The 16,377-nt window shown below is 39.9% G+C and overlaps 1 protein-coding gene across 1 annotated transcript in view; it reads left to right on the top strand.

Moving 5' to 3' along the window:
* Nucleotides 1-16,377, top strand: part of LOC140196031 (short transient receptor potential channel 3-like) — a 140,583-nt gene that overhangs the window by 74,682 nt on the left and 49,524 nt on the right. Inside the window, exons 6-7 of the mRNA XM_072254730.1 lie at nucleotides 6,820-7,036; nucleotides 7,133-7,366. Coding sequence (XP_072110831.1) covers nucleotides 6,820-7,036; nucleotides 7,133-7,366 — 451 coding nt within the window. The remainder of the gene's footprint in view (nucleotides 1-6,819; nucleotides 7,037-7,132; nucleotides 7,367-16,377) is intronic.

Here is a 16,377-nt window from a genome sequence, read left to right as displayed (position 1 = left end):
CTAGAGTTTAATAGCTACCTGATGGCATGAATATTAATTTCTCCTTCTGGTAGAAAATGTTTTAATTCCCTTTCCCTTCTTCAATTCTCCACTCTGCCCTCTTACCTCTTCTCACCTGCCTGTCACCTCCCTGGTGCCTCTCCTTCTTCCCTTTCGCCTGTCGTACACTCTCCTCCCCTATCAGATTCCTTTCTCTCCCGCCCTTTATCTTTCCTACCCACCTGACTTCACATCACTTTCTAGCTATCCTCCTTGCGCTCCCCCCACCTCTTTATTCTGAAGTCTTCCCCCTTCCTTCCCAGTCCCGAAGTAGAGTCTGGGACCAAAACGTTGACTGTTTATTCATTTTCATAGACACTTCCTGGCCTGCTGAGTTCCTCCAACATTGTGTGTGTGTTGCTCTGGATTACCGGCATTTGCAGACTTTCTTGTGTTTATGATTATCTACATTTTCCAAAAATATGCTGATGTTTCCAAATGTTATGCTCAGGGTGTGAAGAATTAATGATCTCAGCTCAGGGAACTAACGGTTCAATTTTTCATTGAGGAAACAAAGCAGAACAATATAATTAATATAAATTTTTGATGTACTTCTCATGTGGCAAAGAATTTTTCAAAATATTATGATGATTAGTACATATGCCAAACAAAATATAAATTCACCAATTCCACCCTTTATTTATCAAAGTGTTCTAGTTCAGAACCATGAATATTCTTTGGGCTTTGATTTTGGAAATTGACTACCAGGAGTCATGCTAAAAATTCATTCAAAGCTCTCTCCTTAAAGAGAAGGTTTCATACTTCAATGCAAATAGATTAAGGAACGAAACATCACATAATTTCCTAATGAGGGCTGATTAATTTAATTATGTTTCTGTCAGAGCCAAAGCTTTTACTCTGCTTCAGATTTGACTGTGATTGTTTAGCAAATTGAGGTGCAGAGAGCAAATGCATTGGCAAATAAAGATCTTCCCTCAGTTTATGTCAGCAGATTTATTTCTCATTCCAAGTGTATTTTATCACTGATATGGTTATTGCTTCCTAGTTCGACATTTCTCTGCCATTCTGCTCCACTGCTGATTGTGCAGACTTTGATCAGGGCATAATTTCATCTGGTGTCAGCCTTTCAGTCTGAGGAGTGACTTGCTTCTGATCCATTTTGCCTACCATCACCACAGGTCAACAGAAGATGCCATTTCATTGGCTCTTCACTCAACCCTGGAACACCTGAACAGTGAAGATACATACATCAGGGTGCTGTTCATTGACTTCAGCTCTGCATTCAATCCTATCAAACTAATCCCACAAAACTAATCAATAAACTTCAAGACCTTGGCCACAATACCTTCTTGTGCAATTGGATCCTCAATTTCCTCACTTGCAGACCCCAGTCAGTTTGGATTGGCGACAACATCTTCTTCACAATCTCAGTCAGCACAGGTGCACCATAGGGCTCTGTGCTTATTCCCCGCTCTACTCACTTTACACTTAGGAATGTGTGCCTCAGTACAGCTCCAAAGCCATATTAAAGTTTGCTGATGACATCAATGTCATTGTCCAAATCAAAGGTGGTGACAAATCAACATATAGGAGAGAGACTGAAAATCTGGTTGAGTGGTGTAATAACATTGACCTTTCACTCAATGTCAACAAGACCAAGGAGCTGATTATTGACTACAGGAAGAGGAAACCAAAGGCCCATGAGCCAGGCCTCATTGGAGGATCAGAGGTGGAGTTAAATTCCTCAGTGTTATTATTACAGATTATCTGTTCTGGGACCAACATGCAAGTGCGATTAAAAAGAAAGCACAGCAGCATCTCTACTTCCTTAGAAGTTGAGAAGATCCAACATGTCACCTAAGACGTTGACAAACTTCTATAGATGCACAGTGGAGAGTATACTGAGTAGTTGCATCACAGCCTGGAATGGAAACACCAAAGCCCTTGAATAAAAAAGCAAACAAAAAGTAGTGGATATGTCCCAGTCCAACACAGCCCTCCCCATCACTGAGCACATCTACAGGGAGCGCTGTCACAGGAAAGCAGCATCTATCATCAACGACCCCTCCATCGAGGCTGTGCTCTCTTCTAGTTGCCACCATCAGGAAGGAGGTAAAGGAGCCTCAGGACCCACACCACAAGGTTCAGGAGCAGTTTTAACCCTTTAACTATCAGACTCTGGTTCAAGATAACCACTCAACTTCACTCACCCCACCATTGAACTGTTCCCACAACCTATGAACTCACTTTCAAAGACTTTTCATCGCAAGGTCTTGATATTTATTGCTTATTTATTATTTATTATTATTATTTTGTTTGTTTTTATTTCTTTTTGTAGTAACACAGTTTGTTCTCTTTTGCACATTGATTGTTTGAACGTCTTTGTTGTGTGCAGTTTTTCATTGACTCTATAGTGTTTCTTTATATTTGCTGTGATGCCTCCAACAAAATAAATCTCTGGATTATATATGTTGACATATATATATTTTGATAATAAATTTACTTTGAAATGTGTGATTGAATATGTATTTGAATAGTTAATGGCCTAAATATTTGGTCAGATATCACATTTTTTTGAGTTTAATGCAGTTGAATTTCGATGTTTTTATATTTAAATTGCACTCACTTGCTGTGAATTATCGAGTTCTCAAAATTCATCTTACACTTCTGGGCATAATATTTGCTTGTACATTGGTAAATAACACAGCAATTGGTTTATTATTGTCACATATACCAAGATACAATGAAAAGCTTATCTTGCATACTGTTTATACAGGTCAAGTCATTACACAGTGCATTGACCCAGAATATGGTAAAACAATAACAATACAGAATAAAGTTTAAAAACTACCAGAAGAGTGCAGTGCAGGTAAACGATAAGGTGCAAGATCATAACAAGGTAGATTGTGAGGCCAGGAGTACATTTTATCAGACAAAAAGTCCATTCAAGAGTTTGATAACAATAGGATAGAAGCTGCCCTTGAGCCTTGTGTTATGAGCTTCAGGCTTTTGTATCTTGTGCCTAATGGGAAAGGGGAGAAGAGACAATGTCTGGAGTGGCTGGGGTCTTTGATTATTTTCACTGCTTTACTAAGGCAGCGAGGAGTTTAGACAGATTTTATAGAGGGGACGTTGTTTCCTGTGATGTCCACAAATCTCTGCAGTTTCTTGTGGTCACATGCAGAGCAACTGCCAAGTTTCCAGTTAGAATGCTTTCTATGGAGCATCAATAAACATTGGTCCAAGTTGATGGGGACATGCTGAATTTCTTTAGCACCTGAGGAACATATTGCCATAGATCACATCCAGCCCATGATATCTTACTTTCCGGTTCTTCCTGGGAACATTATACGAGTCTTTTAAGCCAGAGAACCCCAGGCTACTGAGTTTAACTTCAATGATGGCTCATTTACTGAAGGAAATTCTGAGAGCAGGATTGGAAACGCAAGGACTGATCAGGAATTATCAGCATGGCTTTGCATATGCAGATTGTGTCTCACGAATTTAATTGTCTTTTGAAGATGTCATCTACATAATCTTGTGAGTATTTTATATTGTGTTTAACTATATGTAGTGTGGTGTTGTGTATCTTAAGTTCTGTGATGTTGTCCTTACCACTGCACAACCAAAGTTCCTCAGGAAGAATAAAGTGAATTAAATTGAATTTAGTGATACTTTTGACCTACATGATAGACTGGTCTGAGAAGTGAGATCACATGGGATCCAGGGTGAGCTAACCAAATTGGCTTGGTGGATTGAGTTAGAAGATGGTTTTGAAAGGTTGTTTTTCAACTTGACAATCCAGTGGTGTGCTGTAGTGATTCATACTTGGTCCCCTAACGTTTGCCATGTAGAGAAACAATTTAGATGAGAATACAGATGGTATAATCAGTGGCACCAAACTTGGTGGTGGTGGACAGGAAAGAAGATTGTTTAAGGTGCAACAGGATCTAAATCAAATGGGATGACAGATGGAAGCCAGTCAATTGGGAAATGGTGGATTTTGGGAAAGTAAACTAGAGCAGGACTTGTACACTAAACAAAGAGATCCTGGAGTATGTTGTTGAACAGAGAGAACTAGAGATACAGCTATGGATTTCCCTGAGAATGACAACACAGACAGACAAGATGGTGGAGGTAATGTTTGACACGCTTGGCTTCATTGAGGACAAGAGGTGACTTTATAGAGTGTCATGAGTGGTACAGATAAGAGTGGTCACAGACTTTTACCCAGGAAAGTCTAAAGCTAGAAGGCATAGGTTTCAGGAGAGAGGGGAAATATTTAAAGGAGGCCTCAGTTTTTCACACAGAGGGTGATAGGTATACAGAAGGAGCTCCAGGAGGAAGTGATGTCGAGATGTATAACTACAAATTAAGAGACATTTGGACAATGGATAAGAAAGGTTTAGAGGGATACGGACCAAATGCAGGCAAATGGGACTAGCTCACAAAGGCACCTTAGTCAGCATGGAGATTTGGTCTGAAGGGCAATTTCCGAGCTGTTTATGACTCCGAGACTATCCAAACTAAATAAGGGCGGTCGATACGACACACTTTCCTTGTTAGCCTTTCTTCATTGGGCCTTGACTGCTGGAGCTAAAATTATTAAATTGGTAAATCAATACTTTGACATTTTAACATTTAAACAGAGATGAATGGAACCATCAGTTGATTTAAAATGGCTTGAACTGATGGTAGTTGATTCACTGTCATATCAATTTGTCCAGGTATTTTTGTATTAAAATTTAATTAATGATTTAATTTATGCTTTTTATATGAAGGCTTAGTTTAGCTCCATTCATACATGCATTATCCATTACCTTTTTTATTGTTATCAATGACTGTAACTGTTGTCGGAGTTCTAGTCAGCTTTTTTTTACAACAACCATGATTCATAGGAAAAACTTGTAACACTGATTGTAAAAGTTCAAGATCTCAAAAACTCATGTGCAGCTTTCTAAAGACTTCTATTGTCCTCTAACTTATACAATGATTTAAGATCAGAAAACAATACATTGATGCATTTCAAGCAACACACATCAAAGTTGCTGGTGAACGCAGCAGGCCAGGTAGCATCTCTAGGAAGAGGTGCAGTCGACGTTTCAGGCCGAGACCCTTCGTCAGGACTAACTGAAGGAAGAGTTAGTAAGAGATTTGAAAGTGGGAGGGGGAGGGGGAGATCCAAAATGATAGGAGAAGACAGGAGGGGGAGGGATGGAGCCAAGAGCTGGACAGGTGATTGGCAAAGGGGATATGAGAGGATCATGGGACAGGAGGACCGGAGAGAAAGACGGGGGGGGGGACCCAGAGGATGAGAAGGGGTATAGTCAGAGGGACAGAGGGAGAAAAAGGAGAGTGTGAGAAAGAATGTGTGTATATAAATAAATAACGGATGGAGTACGAGGGGGAGGTGGGGCATTAGCGGAAGTTAGAGAAGTCGATGTTCATGGCATCAGGTTGGAGGTTACCCAGACAGGATATAAGGTGCTGTTCCTCCAACTGGCTCTGTCTGGGTAGCCTCCAACCTGATGGCATGAACATCGACTTCTCTAACTTCCACTAATGCCCCACCTCCCCCTCGTACCCCATCCGTTATTTATTTTTATACACATTCTTTCTCTCTCTCTCCTTTTTCTCCCTCGGTCCCTCTGTCCCTCTGACTATACCCCTTGCCCATCCTCTGGTTTCCCCCCCGCCTTTGTCTTTCTCCCTGGGCCTCCTGTCCCATGATCCTCTCATATCCCCTTTGCCAAACACCTGCCTAGCTTTTGGCTCCATCCCTCCCCCTCCTGTCTTCTCCTATCATTTTGGATCTCTCCCTCCCCCTCCCACTTTCAAATCTCTTACTAACTCTTCCTTCAGTTAGTCCTGATGAAGGGTCTCGGCCTGAAATGTCGACTGTACCTCTTCCTAGAGATGCTGCCTGGCCTGCTGCGCTCACCAGCAACTTTGATGTGTGTTGCTTGAATTTCCAGCATCTGCAGAATTCCTGTTGTTTGCATTGATGCATTTCCATTAATTTGTTTAGCCAGTGTAATGTTTAATGAGGATATTGCCCAACCAGAAAAAGGTGCTGCTTTGCAAATACTTTTGATGTTTCCTCAGTTATACAATTATTTAAGATTACAAAATGATACCTTAATGCATTGTCCATTGTTTAATTGGAAAATGTGCTGTCCCATAAGGATATTACAGCCATCAGGGAAATGCACAGCTATATAAAGGCTTTTTTATTACCTTATGCCTTCTATAACAATGTAAGATTGTAAAACAATACGTTAATTCAATGTCCATGATTTAATTAGCAAATGGACTATTTAATGTTGATTTTGCATAGAGCAGGAAATTTGTAACTTCAGCTTCCAGCATTCGATGTGCTCATCTACCTCAGAACAATATTAAAGATATTAATAAGTTAGGGTCTAGAATGCAAAGTAACTACTGTTCATGTTCCTTGTTAACAAAATATGTGATTCCAGCTGGAAAAAAAGTTATTTGTAGTTGTCAAGGAAGAGCAAAATTGAGGCTCATTGCTCAAAGAGTTAATACACTCAGTCTTCAAACACATGCAGTTAGACGAGGGTTTCCCACCTCAGTGGAACTGCAACCCAGAGAGTCAAATGCAGCAGGAGCATGATAGGAGGAAATGGGATATCAGCTTCTGGTGGTAATGCTTAAGTAGTTTTCCAGTGTGAAAGTCAGTTTCAAAAAAGAGAACATCAGGTGTTTAACAGGGTACACAGTTATTTCTGAGGTAAAAATACTGATTATCAGCATGTATCTAGAAGATGGATGCATATTTTAATTTCTTTCTTCTAGCTGGGGAAGATTCTAAGAAGTCCCTTCATGAAGTTTGTGATGCATGCAGCATCCTTCATCATCTTCCTGTGTTTACTAGTATTTAATGCCTCTGACAGATTTGAAGGCATCAAAACCTTACCCAATGTCACAGTCCTGGATTATCCTGAACAAGTCTTCAGAATGAAAACCACCATGTTTACTTGGACAGAAATGCTAATCATGGTGTGGATACTAGGTAGGTAGATTCCTTCATGGAAAGTGTATGTAATAAAATCTTACTTATAGCGAAGAATTGCGTGAAAAGTAACTGTCCAAAATAATCTATTTATAGGCATGATGTGGACTGAATGTAAGGAAATTTGGACAGAAGGACCACGGGAGTATATTTTCCAAATGTGGAATCTTCTAGATTTTGGAATGCTGTCAATTTTTATAGCTGCATTCACAGCAAGATTCCTGGCATTTCTGGAAGCTTCAAAAGCACAACAGTTTGTAGATGAACTTGTGAAGGATAATAACCTGTCACTTGTGCCGCTGCCACCAGAAGTGGAGTACTACACCTATGGTAAGGTAACGTTCATCACTGTTTGGCTTGAGTGCATCTAGTAAGGTCTGCTTGAACTCCAGGACCATTGGATTAATAATATAGTCTAATAGAACTAGGTGAAGCTGATATTGAGCAACTAGAGACACCAGACTGCGGATGCTGGAACCCAAAGCAATGAACGATATACTGAAGGAACGCAGAAGGTCGAGCAGCATCTGTGGAGGGAAAAGGAATCATTCATGTTTTGGGTCAAAACCCTGCATCTAGACCTGAAATGTTGACAATTTGTCCACCCGAAATGTCGACAATTTCTTTCCTCCTACAGATGCCACTTGACATGCCGAGTTCCAGCAGGCTGTTTGCTGACACGTAGTGCTGTTTTTAAAACTGTGACTTTTCTGGTGATGTCTCTTGCTTTGCTGCTGTAACTTTTGTAGACAGTCGAAGAAATTCCTTCTCCTCTGGCCATATATTATCCTGGATGCAAATTCAAAGGTGTCTGAAGCTGCACGTTCTTAGACACTCAGCTTAGAGCATGAAAAAGAGAAGCGCTAGATATATTAAGCACCCATAAAGATAAAGTCAGCATGTCCAGGTTGAAGATCTTGCGTCAGAACAGCTCAGATCTGTCATCTCACAATAGGAAGGCTATGGTTAGAGGGAGTTCTGATCACCACACTATGTGAAGGATGTCAGTAAGGCAGACATGATGCGGAGAAGATTCAGATAGTGTTACCAGGAAGACTTAAGTTCGCAGGAAAGATTAGGTAGGACAGATCTCTTTTCCCCGGAGCAAAGAAAACTGTGCGATGACATGATAGAAGTATATTGAATTATGTGCGGCATATACAGCAGACATCCCACGTCTCCCAGATATCACGGAAATCAATTTTTTGAGAGCGATTGAGAGAGAGAAAACAAGAGAGAGCGTGAGAGCGACCACGAGAGAGAGAGAGCACGAGTGAGAGAGAGAGCAAGAGCACGGCATGGCAGAATGTTCCAAAAAAAAGAAAATATAAAACGTACTTCACCCCAGACTACACTAAAGTGTACCTCTGCCTAATAGGGGTCAAAATAATGGCAGTGTTGCTCAGTGCGCTGTTTGCAAAAGTGACTTTTCTATTGTCCATGGTGGGTTAAAATGTAAAAGACATGTTGAGGTGAGTTTAACAGGTGTCATTCGTTCATTAGCATAGCTCCTGTACTGTACTTTCCTGTGCTGTGGAAGACGTCCTGCCTGGTCCCTGTGCCAAAGATGCCGCGCCCCAGCGGCCTCAATGACTACAGACCGGTGGCATTGGCCTCCCACATCATGAAGACCCTGGAGAGACTTGTTCTGGAGCTGCTTCAACCTATGGTCAGGCCACACTTAGATCCCCTCCAGTTCGCATACCAGCCCCGACGAGGAGTTGAGGATACCATCGTCTACCTGCTGAACCGTGTCTATGCCCACCTGGACAAGCTAGCGAGCACTGTGAGGGTCATGTTTTTTGACTTCTCCAGTGCGTTCAACACCATCCGCCCTGCTCTGCTGGGGGAGAAGCTGACAGCGATGCAGGTGGATGCTTCCCTGGTGTCATGGATTCTTGATTACCTGACTGGCAGACCACAGTACATGTGCTTGCAACACTGTGTGTCAGACAGAGTGGTCAGCAGCACTGGGGCTCCACAGGGGACTGTCTTGTCTCCCTTTCTCTTCACCATTTACACCTCAGACTTCAACTACTGCACAGAGTCTTGTCATCTTCAGAAGTTTTCGGATGACTCCGCCGTAGTTGGATGCATCAGCAAGGGAGATGAGGCTGAGTACAGGGCTGCGGTAGGAAACTTTGTCACATGGTGTGAGCAGAATTATCTGCAGCTTAATGTGAAAAAGACTAAGGAGCTGGTGGTAGACCTGAGGAGAGCTAAGGTACCGGTGACCCCTGTTTCCATCCAGGGGGTCAGTGTGGACATGGCGGAGGATTACAAATACCTGGGGATATGAATTGACAATAAACTGGACTGGTCAAAGAACATTGAGGCTGTCTACAAGAAGGGTCAGAGCCATCTCTATTTCTTGAGGAGACTGAGGTCCTTTAACATCTGCCGGACGATGCTGAGGATGTTCTACGAGTCTGTGGCGGCCAGTGCTATCATGTTTGCTGTTGTGTGCTGGGGCAGCAGACTGAGGGTAGCAGACAACAACAGAATCAACAAACTCATTCGTAAGGCCAGTGATGTTGTGAGGATGGAACTGGACTCTCTGACGGTGGTGTCTGAAAAGAGGATGCTGTCTAAGTTGCATGCCATCTTGGTCAATGCCTCCCATCCACTGCATAATGTACTGGTTGGGCACAGGAGTACATTCAGTCAGAGACTCATTCCACCGAGATGCAGCACAGAGCGTCATAGGAAGTCATTCCTCCCTGTGGTCATCAAACTTTACAACTCCTCCCTTGGAGGGTCAGACACCCTGAGCCAATAGGCTGGTCCTGGACTTATTTCATAATTTACTGGCATAATTTACATATTACTATTTAACTATTTATGGTTCTATTACCATTTATTATTTATGGTGCAACTGTAACAAAAACCAATTTCCCCCGGGATCAATAAAGTATGACAATGACTATGACTGACTAACGTTATTTAAACTAACTGGCTAGCTGCTAAGGAGCTACTCTATTGCAGATATCCCACCTCTCCCAGAAGTTCCGAGAGTCTCCCACAAATTGATGGTGCTACCTCGCTGAAATGAGTTTTTGCAGGGTGGGATGTCTGTATACAGGGTAGACAACCAGTGTCTGTTCCCTATGGTAAGGGTGTCTATAAGGTGAAAAGGATGAGGTTTAAGGGAGATTTAGGAGATAAATCTTTCATGTAGGAAAGTAATTTACATTTGAATCGAGCTGCCAGGAAGCTGGTGGAGGCAGGAACTGTAATAACATTTGAGAGATCTTGGCAGGCCCTGAATTGAGCCAAGCGGAATATGGAAGTGAGATTGGTATTGATGGACATGATGTTCTGCATTAATGTGGTAGGCTGAAAGGCTTGCTTCTCTGCTATACAACTCTATGACATGCTGCAAAGTCCAGTTACAGTACTTGAAATCATTGAATACGATGAAAAGCAAATTAAATAAACTGCAGATGCTGGAAATCCAAAATTTTTAAAAAAACAGAAAATGTTGGAAATTCTCAGCAAGTCAGGCAGCATTTGTAAAGAGAAACAGAGCTAATGCTTCAGGACTTCATAGGAACTGGGGATGGGAGAAAACAAATTATCTTTTAGTAGTAGCGAAGGTAGTTGTGAGGCGGCAGGCGATTGGTCAATGAGAATCGCTGTGGTAGGATAGGGTTACCCTGGAAACCAGCTGCAGAGATTATCTGTTTAATAGGTTGGCGGGGGGGGGGGGGGGTAGGGTGTTGAGAGCCAGAATACAAAGAAATACAAAAAACTGTTAAATACAGGGTTGTAAAATATGCCATCATCTAAGGCTGTGACAATAGCACAGCTTCTTTTTCTAATAGTTTGAGTGATTGAAGTATATATTTCCTGATAGTTTTGGACAAGGTGAGGTCATTTTTATCAATAATATTTGCCACTAGCTATCCAAATGAGCTAAAGAACCAACTGGTATACAGGGCAAGTGGGGGCTACATCTAGAAGGTGAGTAAGGCTTATATTGACAGAACGAATTAAGTTAGTGATTGTTCTTTTGCTACACCAAGTCCTGCTTAGATAATGCGAAGAGTATTGGGAGCTTTTCCAGGCATCATAAACTGGGAATTTTATATTGGCAGAAGAACTGGATTGAATTCTTACTGGAATTTTATGTAAAATTCCAGGATTAAATTAAAAGGATAGATTACAAAAACTCGGTTTGACACCTGGTACCGAAAAGGATAGGATAGATTGAGCAAAATATTCAATATATTACATGGAAAAAGTAGAGAGAAGGAAATGATTTCTGTTGGCTGGGAAATCAAAATTAGAAAACTTAAAGTAAAGATTTAATTTGGGCCCTTTAGGAATGAAATTGGGGAATATTTATGCATGAAAAAGATAGAAGTTTGGAACTATCTTTCATAAATTACAGTTGTTAAATTTAAGATTGATTTTTATATAAGACAAATATCGAGGGATATGCTAGAGGTTTGATGGAAGGGCGCAGACAGCTATGAGCTGATTGAATTGCTGATCATCTATGAGAAGATCAGTCACTCACTCCTGTTCCTATCTTCTGGTGCATATTTAAGTGCTGCTGTTTCAATTCACACTCAGGAAAGGGCAGCCACCAACATTCAGACAAGTGATAGTAAAAGCGGTAAGATAGCCAAAAAGGAGCCTAAGTGGAATATTCTACCTTCTTAAAGTGTTATACTTTTCTTCAATGGCCAAGTTTGCTGTATAACCAATGACCAAGTCTGCTTCAAACTGATGGCAAGGCCATGGCAGCTCTCCTTCTCAGAGTCCAGTCAAAATGTACTTTGAGTCACATTGCCATAAGGTTAATTTTCATAAATCTTGAAAATTCCTGTCTACTTGAGTTAAATAGGTCTAAACAACTTGTAAGAGTCCCTTTCCAAGCAGTGCTTTTAAAATGAGTTCTGCCAGTTGGAGAGTAATGAAACCAACTCCATGAAGTCCCTTTTCAATTACTAAAACTACCTCTGTAAATTCAGAAAGTTATGGATTCCCTAAGACTTGCCTGCTTGTCAGTCTCAGGATACTCATCTGAAATTAACCTGCATGCATTCTATCTGATTTCAGATTAGAGAACAAAAGCAGCAAATTTCAAGAATAAAGTTCATACATCTTTTGGGGGAAAAAAAGTAGAAATCTAGATAGAGTAAATTTAGTAGGTAAATATTTTATACTAAGTACTTTCAGGGTTAATTTATCAATGTGGAAATAATTGTTTTGTTACTTGCAGTCTGTTGCAAGGATTAAAATTAGTGGTGGTCTTCTGCTTAGAGTTCACTTCATGTTCTAAAAGATGCATTACCGACCTTTTAGATGTGCTCTCTGTAATTCATCCAGTGGGTGGTCAGATTAAATTTTGCAATGAAGTGACTGTTACTCTGGATCCGATGCAGCACAAGAAAAAACAGAATAAGCATAAAGAACACAAAAAAAAACACAATAAATTTAAATATAATTATAAGCTGTGTACATACATCTATTGAAATTTAAATATAAATATAAAAGCAATCCTATAAAACCACAATGTACAAGTAAGAGTTTGTACATAGAGTGACACTAGGTGATGTGTATGTAATGGTGGTGTGGGTTAATGGGTAAAAGACAATGATCTGCTTTGAATTATGTAATGATTTTGCAAGCCCCTTCTGGTTTTGCAGAAAAGTAGAGTGCATGCCTGTTTATAAACTTAAGAGGCTTATGGAAATAATTGTTGCAATTACAAACAATGAGAATTGGATTAAAGGTCTTCTATTGAAAGTGCTGTTCTTCACTGAAATCACTTCATGAAAAGGTCACTGCTGGCAACAGACACCCTTGCTTGAGAGGATTGCAAATTGGATAATTGACCTCGAAGGTCAGCAGTCCAATTTATGACCTATCTGATTTATCATTCATTAAAATTAATGACCAGAAAAATTAACAACCATGACATGAGGCTTCAGAGCATGATAAGTTCAGCACCCTAGAGAGTTAACTTAATATTTCCCACCATTGCTTCTCTCTTGCAAATGTGATTAAATGCACGATAGATTGTATATCCATTATTTTGTTCAAATAAGCCAAATGTAAGAATCCTAGCTAGAAAATTTAGAATTGAGCAGACCTACTGTCAAGCCTCACCTGTGTAGTCTCTTCCTATCTGTTTTATATTAGGTTATGGATAGTATTTGGAATGAAACTATTAATTGTTATGTTTCGTATATTACATCAATGTCTGTGTACATGTATTGAGTTACAGGAAAATGGTCACAATTATTGATGCTGCAAATAAACAGCTGACTGTAAATAGGCAGAACAGCAGCACATATCATTCCTGATATATAAATGGCCACTAACTGAGGCAAATATCAAGTCCACTTTCAATTGCACATCACAGCGTTTTGATCTGTATTTTCATATTTCTCATGACATAGGAGGAGAGCATTTGGTCTCTTGAGCCTGTGCCGGATCTCAGAACAAACCCATCCATCCTTTCCCCTGCATATTTCCCTGTAACAGCTCCTCTCTCACATGCTGATCAACTCCACGCAGATTCTCCCAGCACCCACCAATTCCAGGGTCAATTTACTGTAGAAACTTAACCTATTAGCACTTATCTGGGATGTGGGAGGAAGCCCAAACACCAAACAGAAACCATAAGGAAAATGTGCAAACACCGCACAGACGTCACTCAAGTCAGAATCGAGCTCTGCTTGCCACTTTATGTGTGACTAAATATCAGTGATATATTTCTAATTAGTATTTAAAAGGTTTATTAAAAAAAAACACAAGCATGCAGCTCCTGTGATATTATGTAGCATGTCCTTGTGCATGTTACCATATCTGCACAGTGTTCTCTAACAAAGAAATTACCATCAAACATTATTTTAGAATACTAAAAATAACTTACTATCTTAAATCTGCAATTCACTGGTGTAATTTTTCTCTACTTATCAAAGTTTTTATTTACAATGTTTCACTCATATTAGTTTAAAATCCTATTACACTTCATTTGCAAATGCAGAGAGACCAGAAAATAGTACAAAATGGGCAAAAATTATTGTTTATATTAAAATCACTGGCCAAATTTCCTTTCCATTAGTTAATACTAATTAGAACAAGTTAAGGCATCCCCACTCATGGCCTCCAGATTGACCTCTTTGCATTTGCTTTTCTGATTGCTTTTATAGATAATTATTTATTTCTTCATTTGTGTTGCTAGTATATATTGTCCGTCCCTAATATCCACTGCAATTAATGGCTTTCTATGTCATTTCAGTTGGGGATTAGAAAAAAAACATATTGATGGGTTTAGAGTCACAGACAGGCTGGGCGGGTTAAGGAGGTGAGATTTTCTGCCCTGATCTTCCTTCCTTTGATTACCTTGTACATTGCGCCCACACTCAAACAATTATTTGTACAGTGTTTTATAGGATTACTTTTACTTTCATATTTATTGTGTTTTATTGTGTTTTTTATGCTTATTGTTTTTTAAGCTGCATCAGATCCAGAGTAACAATCATTTCACTCTCCACGTGTGTTTGTTCTGAAAAATGGCAATAAATTATTTTGAATCTTGAGTCTATAATTTCAGGTATCTGGTATTTTGGGTATTTATAATAACAGTAACCAGTGTATTTCAGTAAACAACCTTTCGCAAATCAACAAATACAGTACATCCAAAATTGTCTGCTTTATTGCATAAACATTTATCAACAGGTTGAGTAAATGTGACTTTCCACAGGTGAGTAAATGAGACCTTCCTTCCCTATGAAGTTTAGCTACTGGATTGAATTGGGTTGAATGGAATACAGGTATAAGGTCAATTTCAAGTGCTGTATACAGAGTTGTGAATGAGCAAGTCTTGAATCAATCTGGAGGCTAACGACTATAGGACGTTCCTTTATAAAATGCGACTGTTTGAAAGCTTCCAGCTTCTACCATTATGGAAGGGCAAAGTAATCAAGGTCTAGAAAGAGAATGCATAGAAATTAAATCATTGGGTATCTCATTTTCACATGCTAAGTAATCCAATTCCCATGAAAAAGAAATTGAATTAAACATTGGAATGAAACCAAAGTGTTACGAATAAGCTTGTTGAGAAGAGCAGATTTCAATAAAGTTGATAATAGGAGACAAGAGGATGTAAAATATCGCAAAAATTGAACAGGATTGTATGAAAGGCCTGTTGACATTGATGAGAGTCTGGGGCAAGTGCAAGGTAGACTGGAAAAAGTAGGAAGGTATGGGCCCTGAAAACACTCGGCACAGACAACTCCTAAGTACTCCGGCCTTGCCTCTGATCTAAAACCCAGTATAAACCCCTGCACAGTACGGGGTGGCACAGTGATGTAGCGGTTAGTACAGTGCCTTACAGCACCAGTGGTCAACGATCAGGGCTCTATTTCCATCACTGTCTGTAAGGAGTTTTCCATTCTCCACCTGACCAAGTGTGTTTTCTCCGAGTGTTCCGGTTGCCTCCCTCTTTGCAAACATGTACAGTCTTGGGTTATTAAGTTGTGGGGATGCTATGTTGGTGCTGGAAGCCTGGTGACACCTGCGGTCTGCCTCCCAGCAAATACTCAGACTCTGTTGGCTGTTGACTCATTTCACTGTATGTTTCGAAATTTCAATATATATATATGACAAATAAAGCTAACCTTTAAAAATGATTGTTAATCTTTAAGCGCACCAAAATTCTGCTGCGTGTACACTAATTTGCATCAAGTCCCATTCACCCCTCACCCTTGAACTAGTAAATCAAGATATTGATTCTAATATTCTCATTCTTAATTTAAAACTCATGAATTTTCATAATCTTTCCAATGCAGCCCCTTTCAGCCCTATATCTTTCCAGATTACAGTACCTCCATTTTTCTCAGTTCTCACTTCTTGTATATTTTGCAAATTTCTTTACTTCCACCAGTCTTCAGTGTCCCAGCCTTGAGCTCCAGGATAAAAACAGAAGATTCTAAAAGCATTCAGCAGATCAAACTGTCTGCATGGAAAGAAAAAAAAACTAACATTTCAGGTCATAGACTTGACAGCAGAACCTTTCTTTTTTCACAGAAGCTGAATGTTTCCAGCATTTTCTGTTTTTGTTTCAGATTTACAACATCTAGAGTTCTTTTTTAAATTTTCATTTACTCCGAAGTTCAGAAATTTCTACCTTAATCTCCAACTTTCTCCTCCTTTGAGGCATCCCAACAAACCCATCTACCTATGTAACTCAAACTCATATTTTGTCTGGTAATATTCAGAGTCAAAGTCACAGGTGGGTTTATTGTCATACACACATTTTATGCATGCACAAGTGTGATGAAAAACTTGCAGCAGCATCATCGGCTCACCATATAATCAAC

Source organism: Mobula birostris, chromosome 4 (genome assembly GCF_030028105.1).
Source record: "Mobula birostris isolate sMobBir1 chromosome 4, sMobBir1.hap1, whole genome shotgun sequence".
Lineage (NCBI taxonomy): Eukaryota > Metazoa > Chordata > Chondrichthyes > Myliobatiformes > Myliobatidae > Mobula > Mobula birostris.
Note: the sequence above shows the minus strand (reverse complement) of the source record. Positions and strands in the feature narration are given on the sequence as shown.